This window comes from Otolemur garnettii, unplaced genomic scaffold, assembly GCF_000181295.1.
Source record: "Otolemur garnettii isolate 467f Iridium unplaced genomic scaffold, OtoGar3 scaffold00134, whole genome shotgun sequence".
NCBI classification, from domain to species: domain Eukaryota; kingdom Metazoa; phylum Chordata; class Mammalia; order Primates; family Galagidae; genus Otolemur; species Otolemur garnettii.
The window spans coordinates 3,854,654-3,863,406 of NW_003852529.1; the positions used below are offsets into that span (position 1 = coordinate 3,854,654).

Below are 8,753 nucleotides of genomic sequence, written 5' to 3' on the forward strand. Positions count from 1 at the left end.
AAGAAAAATAACTAACAATGCTAGGAAATAAGGGAAGGACACCAAGTGGAAGCAGTGTGCACACGTCTGCCCACACATGCACAGCCTCGTGTGTCACGCCTATTGAGCTCAGGAGTTCAAGACCTGCCTCAGGGAGAAAAAAAAAAAAAAAAAAAAAAAAAAAAAAAAAAAAGAAAAATAACTAACAATGCTAGGAAATAAGGGAAGGACACCAAGTGGAAGCAGTGTGCACACGTCTGCCCACACATGCACAGCCTCGTGTGTCTTCCTGATCCATTCAGAAGTTCTCCATTTATAAGCAAGGCTCATTCTGTTGTTCTTAAAGCTCCTTTCATTGCAGAGGATTATGAAGTTTCACACCCACATTAAGACATATGGGGCTCTTCAAAAAAAAGAAGAGCAGAAAACCACTAGTGAGTCTGAAATATGACTCTTAAAAAACAGAAATATCTGCCAGGTGCAGTGGCTCATGCCTGTAATTCCAGCACTCTGGGAGGCCAAGGTGGGCAATCACCTGATCTCATGGGTTTGAGACCAGCCTGAGCAATAGTGAAACCCCATCTCTAAAAATAGGTGGCCTGGCTCAGTGCCTGTAGCTCAAGTGGCTAGGGTGCCAGCCACATACACTGGAGCAGGCTGGTTTGAATCTAACCTGGGGCTGCCAAACAATGACAACTACAACCAAAAAATAGCCTGGTGTTGTGGTGGGTGCCTGTAGTCCCAGCTACTCGGGAGGCTAGGGCAAGAGAATTGTTTAAGTCCAAGAGTTGGAGGTTGCTATGAGCTATGAAGCTACGGCACTCTACCCAGGGTGACAGCTTGAGACTCTGTCTCAAAAAAAAAAAAAAAAAAAAAAGTATTAGCAGAGAAGACTACTGAGTCTGAAATCTGGCCAATGGAACCAGAATTTAAAGGACTCACTAAAAAGACATCTAAGGTCTTAACAGTTTTAAGAGTTCAAAACTGAAAGGGTACTAATGAATTATAATAATAAAATTGCATTTGTTGAGCAATGAACAATGATGCCTAGGCAAATCGATCAAGCAAGCCCCGACCACGCTATAAGTCCAATCTCAGTATCTCATCATCCCCTTGCATTTCCACACTGGGTGAGGCACGTGCTTTCTTTTCTTACTTTTTGTTTTTTGAAATTAGAGACAGGGTCTCATTCTTTTGCCCAGGCTGGAGAGCAGTGGCATAGTTGTAGCTTACTGCATCCAGAGCTCAAGAAAGTCAATCCCTAAAGTAGCTGGGATTGCAGGTGTGTGCTACCATGCCAATTAATTTTTTATTTTTTAGTAGTGACAGTGTCTTGCTATATTGCCTAGGCTGGTCTTGAACTCCTGGCCTCAAATGATCCTCCAAGTGTTGGGAATGTAGGCATGATCCACCATGCCTGGCCAAGCCTGTGCTTTTTACAAGTGCTTTGCAGATGAGGAAACCAAGCTTGGTAACTTGCCAAGATCATAGTCAGTAGAGTGACTGACTCAATATTCAAACTCAGAAACTCCACCCTGCCACAATGTGGCTTTCGTCTACATAGGGGCCCTAAGGCCACCATATCCTAAACACTGGTACTCAGCTGGCTTTGTAGTCAACTGGCCCCTATTCCAATACTACTACATAAACAAGGAACCTGAGGCTCAGGGCATCAACCATGTGACTGAGATTAAGGAAGAACATATGGCTAAATTCTGTGAGCTTAGAAATACCTTCTTCTTTTTTTTTATTTTTTGAGACACAGTCTTGCTATGTTGCCCTCGGTAGAGTGCTGTTGCGTCACAGCTCGCAGCAATCTCAAACTCTTGCACTTAACTGATTCTTTTGCCTCAGCCTCTCAAGTAGCTGAGACTAGAGGTGTCCACCATAACGCTTGGCTATTTTTTTGTTGCAGTTGTCATTGTTGTTTTAGCAGGCCCAGGCCAGGTTCCAACCTACCACCCTTCGTACATGTGGCTGGCGCCATAACCACTGTTACAGGTGCCAAGCTAGAAATACCTTCACTGGTACAAAACAGCTTCTCATATTGAACTGAGAACAATGACCATTAGCATTTTTAGAACACTCACAGTATGTTAGGTGTTATGCTTAGTGCTTTCTGGGTGTTTTCTCAATTAATGACTGTATTTTGTTATAGCAGAATATCTGTCCTGTGTTCCAGAACACTGTCAAACAGCCCTTCCTCACCTAGGTCCAGGTTTCTTTCTAGAAGAGTTATCCTGATGTTTAAGAGGACATCTGGTTCTAGAGGCCAATGGCCTGCTCAGGTGGACAGTAACTATCGGCAGCCCCAGTGAGGAGACACAGCTACAGGCATGCCTGAGCACTGGCACTAGGTGAGAGAGGCCCTCAGGCCATAGGCCCCTGTGAAGCAGAGCTGGCAAGGCGCTGAGGGTTCAGCATCTGCAGGTGGGGCCTGAGGCCTCTCCCGGGAAAACGCAGGGCGTGGGTGGGAGATGTCCACCCCATGTCCTCGGTAACAAGGACAGAGAGCTCCACCTTGTGGCAGTAGAGAGAAAGGCACCCCCCAGGCTCCCAGGAGCAGCTGCTGGGTTTTAGACTAGGATGGATGCCAGCCCTGGAGGGAGCTTGGCATTTCTGCTAACCGAAAGCCACAGGAGGACTCACAGGGTTCAGTTTCTTTGACCTACAGAAGAAATGTGGGTGTTCAACATTTAGGGCTTTTAACATTTAGATTTTCAGCATCTCAGCAAACCTGAGCTCCGCACTAAAGTCATGCGTGATATCCACTTGCTTTGAATTGTCAACAAAGAGAAAGCCTGAGCCAAGTTTGGCATCATTCTGGCTCCTGCCTGGGACCCATGCTGGGGAGAGGGCCTTCCCAAGGAGGGCCAAAGCACCTCTTGCGTGCAACAGTGGATAGCTCCTTTCTTCTCTTGCTCATCAGGCAAAAGGGAAAGTTTCGTGACTAAATTCCAAATTCTTTCAGGATCCCACTCCTTGGACTGTCCACCCAGTGAAGCCGAATCACTGTCTCCTGAACAGGTGGGCTTCTCTGTGCCGTCAGAATCATGCACCTATCCTATATCCATACTCCTGGCTACCACATGACAGACACGGACAGAGAGATTTGGAAGTGCTGTGTATTAGGGAGGAAAGGCTCTGTGCCATGAGGGAGCAGATCTGAAAGAACACCCTGCCAGACACCATGACACCCTTAGAGAAGCGAGCTTCCAGCCAGGACTGAGATGAGGAAAACTGAGGTCAAAACAAGAAGGGACCAGTTTTCTCACAAAACAAGCTGTGGTCAGAAAGCCCAGAGGTGTGAAGCCCCTTGCACCATGCTCCCTTCCCCCCGTCATGGCCAGCTGCCTTGCTCACAGGGCTGGTGGTGTCCTTCCCGAGGCTGCCCTTGCTGTTGAGGCTGCCAATCTCCGTCTGAGAGCTGGACTGCGACATCCCCTCAAAGAATGGCCTGTGGTGAAGAAGCATGGCCACGGTCAGTGCCACCACCAGGCAGAGCTGGTGCTCAGGATAGATCAGCAGGCTTCTGGATGCCAAAGGGAAGGACACAGTGGAGGGTGGAAGAGTGGGTTCTGGGCAGGGGGACTTCCAAAAGAGGCCAAAACAGTGGTCTTTACCCAGAGAGCTGAAGGTGTGAAAAGGACAAAGACCCAAGATTCGCTGGGCGCAGCAGGGAGAGTGAGGGAGGGGCTTTGGAGGAGGAGGGGGAGCTGCAGGGGCCTCACTTGAGTTTGGGCTTTGGGGTACTGAGGATGCTTTCTGTCTCCTCCATTTCAGGGCCACTGTCACTGGGATTGTACATCTCCAGACTGTCATATAGTTCATCCAAGTCCTCTTCCACCTCTCGGATCTGCTCCCGGGATACATGCTCCAGGCCAAAGCCCACCTGTAATAGGAAGAAATCTCTGAATTTGGGATTGTCCTTGTTAACAATTTTAGCAGATGAGCAATTCCTTTTTCCTGGGCTTGATGTCAACCTTTCTTCTTTACAGCACCATAACCCATGGAGCAGCCGAGGGAAAGGTGCGGTGAGTATGTCATCCCTCTTGGGCAGCTCCCCCAGGGGAGCTGAAGTGTTTACCTTCCCCTCCTAGGAGTGGTCCGAGGAAGCTGTTCTACCTTCTTCTACATTCCACAGAAAGACAGAGAACTCTCTCTCAACAATTTTCATCTTTGGCCTTTTCTCAGTCCACTGAGAAGCCCGTGAAAACGGGTCTTGGGACACTTCCAGTGCCCAGAGAAGAGAGTGCTTTTGCCACTGGTCAGTTCCTGCTTACTCAAGGGCTAACCACTGAGAACATTCCACTCCGCAGGCTGTTGCTCACTGAAATTCCTCTTGGGACAAGAGGGAAAATTAAACAACTGGATTTGTGACACCCCATGCTAGAGGCCCGGGCATTGTTCCCAAATGCCGTGTGACTCCGAGTGCTCCATGCACAGCCCCTTCCTGCCCTTACCTAGGAGCTTCCAGCCTTCCCTAGCTCCTGTCTCCACTGGGGTCATACTAGGGGTGCAAGAGACAGCAGGCCTCACCATCCCAGAACCCTGACTCCCATGGCAACAGAGTGCACCCACAGACAGCGGGCAAAACCCAGAGTTCTACTCACCATTAACCTTGGGAGAAAGGGGTCGTACCTCATCTGAAACTTTAAACCGCTTCAGGAGGGCCACAAACTTCTGTTTGATGTTAGGTTGCTGTAGGGGCAAATTACACAACAGTTCTCAGACAACACTCACATGAGGTCAATGCAAGCCAGGGAACATCGCCTGAGAGCCCACTGCTGTGAACCACGGGAGGGCAGAGTCAGGAGGATGTAGTGTCTATGTGGCACAGCCAGCCTACCTGGGGAGACAGGAGGTGCTGGGGAGGAGGAGGGCCTGTTGGCCTCCAGGCCCACCCTCCCAGAAGAGCTCCTCCAGGCCAAATGTTTCTCTCATCTTTCAGACCCATGTCACCAACTGGGCATCACTGCCCAGGTGTGCACAGCACAGGCATCTAAAATGCCACACTTCTAAGTGGCACTTGTTGTCTTGCATCCCCAGTCCCTGTTAAGGACATCCTCAAAGCACATCTGGAGACTCTCTTCCCTGTTCCCCCTTCCTTCCTTCCCTTACAGTTCCCGCCTTAACACCTGCTTCCCTCTAGGCCTTTCTCCTACATCTCCTTGGAGTCATGACAATGGCCTTCAACTCACATCCCACCCCTGCTGTTTCCCTCAGAGCCCAACAGTGATTGTTCAGAATGAAATCTGATTGCCTAGCCACCTGCTACCTCCCACTCTGAAGGCTTCTAGACCACTGCCTGGAGAACAAGCTCATAGGCCAGGCCTGTTAGTGTCCAAGGGCTGGTCTGTCTGTCTCCAGCTTCATCTTACCCTTAACCCCTTCACCTGACGTAGCTGGAAACTTATTGTCTAACGCTCCTGGGAAAAACCTCATGCTACTGTATGGGGCTGTTTTATTCCATCTTGTGCTTTGAATGAAAAAATTTCCCCAGATCCTCTTGGAAAAGTTCTGTCTTTAAAAAACAACCTTCTGGCATCTCATCTGTGCAGCTGTCCTGGCCCTCTCAGTGAGAGGTGGTGACTTTCTTCTGTCATTGCTGTCCATTATGCACAGCTCCATCTATGGCATCAATCCCATCAGACCCTGCCCTGCTGAGTCTAGTGTCGGTGCCACTGGACACTGCTCTTTGATGGCAGGGACTGGGCCTTACTTATCTCTGCCTCCAACTCCAAATGTAAAGCTGAGCTTGGCCACAGTGGAAGGTGTGCCCTGCCTGAATGACAGATCCATCATTTGGGGATGGAAACGACTAACTTGCATGTGAAATTGAGGCCTTCAAGAAGTGGAGGAAAACCTGACCTCACAGTGACAAAGAACCAGCAGACCCAGGTGTCCATGGAGAGGAGAGGTGACTGCCCTACACAGAGGCAGACAAGGACTGAGAGTGGTTCTCAGTCCCTGGAGGCTGAGCCTGGAGAGGGCACGCAGCTCATAGCAATCTCTGGGAGCACATGTTAAGAGGGGAGCAGAGTCCCGGTTGTACACCAGGATGATGCCATGGAGGAGTCACTATACAGGAAAAGGTAACTTATAAAGCTCCAGAAAGTCACTTTCTGGTTACAGAATAGGAAAAAGAAAAACTGAGCAGAAGGACCTGAAGTAGAGGGAGATCCTATGAGGCTCTGTAGTGCTGACTACAGTGGAGGTGAAGTGTGTGGGGCTCCAGTGACATGCCACACCCCAGACATTCTGGAGGGTCAGAAACCCAAGGACAAAGAAACAGTCCTCCAGCCCTGTGCTCACTGATTCGATGAGGGAAATCAAGTATGCCTTGTCTGAAGAACGTAGTGACACATGCCTTGGGGTGACTGGAGGGGTACCTATGAAGCCCATATCCAGCCCTGAAGAGGTGGGACTCTGCTCTTGGTTGCTCCCAGACCAGCTCTGCACTGCACAGTCACGATGCCCCTGCGGACATGGAGATGTGAATTCTTCTGAAAGCTTTTTCCAAAAGCTTCCAGCACTTTTGACCTTCCTACACTTTGGCTCAGAAGCTCCAGAACCAGTCAAAATTCACCTAAAAATTTAAGTTTTTAGTTTTTTAACCTAGGACTTTAATTTCACCAAACATAGTGACTCACCTTTTTGTTTGTTTGTTTGTTTGAGACAGAGCCTCAAGCTGTCGCCCTGGGTAGAGTGCTGTGACATCACAGCTCATAGCAACCTCAAACTCTTGGGCTTAAGCAATTCTCTTGCCTCAGCCTCCCAAATAGCTGGGACTACAGGCACCCACCGCAATGCCTGGCTATTTTTTGGTTGTAGTTGTCATTGTTGTTTGGCTGGCCTGGGCTGGGTTTGAACTCACTAGCTCTGGTGTATGTGGCTAGCGCCTTAGCCGCTTGAGCTACAGATGCCGAGCCGTACAGTGACTCACGCTGATCTTTCCCAGGACACAAAGATAGGTTGGACTGTTTTTTTGAGGAAACTTCACAGAGGTTGTATCCAAAGGCATTTAGTCTCCATGCTTTCAGGTCCACTGAGGCAGCAACTACAGCTAACACGACTGAACTTTATGGAGTCTAGAGTCTCAGTAGCACCCAGCTACTAGCTAGTTCTGGGTAAGTTCAACGAATGATTGAGAAGGAATATTGATAGGATAAGCCAGAGGCACCTGGCTTGATCTCTGTAGTGGGCAGCCATACCTGGAGAGGGCTGGCAGGGGGTCTGAGGTGTCTGCTCCCTTAGGGACTATTATCCATTCCAAATCCTTATCCTGTGACAACCTGAAGAACTAGCACACTCGTATCAGTAACACAGTACCCTAGGACAGAGACTCCTCTTCGGGGGTGAAGAGACGGGGGAATAGGGATGCAGAGGGGCACATCAGAACCCTGAAGCAGGGTGGCCATGTACAGATAGATTTTCAAACCTCCTATCAAGTCTGAATATCTGCTCTCATTCCAGCACCAGATGAACTATCAGAGATGGACCCACCTCCAGCCCTCAAATGCTCACCCTCGTGATGGCAGAGGTTGATGTCAGTTTCCTCCGGGTCTTCTTTACCTTCCGCAGATCTTCATCTTCGTAGAACAGGTCCTAAGTGGGTTGGGGTACAATGAGGGGAATGAGGTCAGGAGGCCTGGGAAGAGACTCTCTGACAGTCGCGTGAGGGGCTGAGGGAAGGTACCTGTCCATGTAGTGGGTCGTCACTGCCTTCCTGTTCTGAGGAGAAGCTCTCCTCTTCTTCCTCAGAATAATTGTCAATATCAGGAGAACGATCTGGAACAGACACCTTAGTGAGATGACCTTGCCCTGGGGAGATCCAGCCTAAGGGACTCTGATAGGTAGGGTAGGTAGATGAGGGCCAGGTCTGCTCTGTCTGCCGGGACACTTCAGGCACCGTCCTGCTTAGCTTTCCCAGGATGGGGCTTTGGGGACAGGCTCCTTCCTCATCCACACAGTCCCCAGACACTGTACATGTCTTACCAGAGAGCTTAGATTTGATTCCTTCGTGGTCGATGGGCTGGCTGGATAGGGAGTAGATCTTTATCTCTGCCACAGGTACAGACACATCCTTCACGTTGCTGTGCAGGCCGAGCACCAGAGCGCCTTCACTGGGGTGCTGCATTACCTGGGAGCCCAGAAAGGCAGCAGGAACGTCTTAATAAGGAGAGGCCCACAGAGAAGCCTCCATTTTCTTTTTCTTTCTTTCTTTAAAGAAACAGGTTTTTGCTCTGTTGCCCCGGCTGGAGTGCAGTGGCATCATCACAGCTCACTGTAGCCTCCAATTCCTGGGCCCAAGTGATACTGCCTCAGCCTTCCAAGAAGCTGGGACTACAGGTAACCTTACCACATCTAGTTAACTTAAAAAAAAGTATTTTTTTTGGTAAAGATGGGTTCTCACTTTGTTGCCTGGGCTAGTCTCAAATTCCTAGGCTCAAGTGATCCTCCTGCCTTGGCCTCCCAAAGTGCTGGCATTACAGGCATGAGTCACCATGCCCAGATATAGCTATCATTTTTATAAATTTACTTTTTTTTTTTTTTTGAGATGGAGTCTCACTCTGTCCCTCTGAGTAGAGTGCTATAGTGTCATAGCTCACAGTAACCTCACATTCTTGGGCTTAAGTGATCCTTCTGCTTCAGCCTCCTGAGTAGCTGGGACTCTGGATATTCACCACAATGCCTGGCTCATTTTCATAAATTTAAATGAATAGACAAGGCAATGGTATTCTGCTAAGACATTTTCTTTCCTTTTTTTTTTT

At 49.1% G+C, this 8,753-nt stretch overlaps 1 protein-coding gene across 1 annotated transcript in view; it reads right to left on the reverse strand.

Annotated features, from left to right (window-relative positions):
• Nucleotides 1-8,753, reverse strand: part of PACS1 (phosphofurin acidic cluster sorting protein 1) — a 177,041-nt gene that overhangs the window by 19,543 nt on the left and 148,745 nt on the right. The window contains exons 5-10 of the mRNA XM_023518303.1: nucleotides 7,978-8,122; nucleotides 7,679-7,770; nucleotides 7,507-7,587; nucleotides 4,621-4,680; nucleotides 3,711-3,871; nucleotides 3,343-3,436 (exon numbers count right to left, since the gene is read on the reverse strand). Coding sequence (XP_023374071.1) covers nucleotides 3,343-3,436; nucleotides 3,711-3,871; nucleotides 4,621-4,680; nucleotides 7,507-7,587; nucleotides 7,679-7,770; nucleotides 7,978-8,122 — 633 coding nt within the window. The remainder of the gene's footprint in view (nucleotides 1-3,342; nucleotides 3,437-3,710; nucleotides 3,872-4,620; nucleotides 4,681-7,506; nucleotides 7,588-7,678; nucleotides 7,771-7,977; nucleotides 8,123-8,753) is intronic.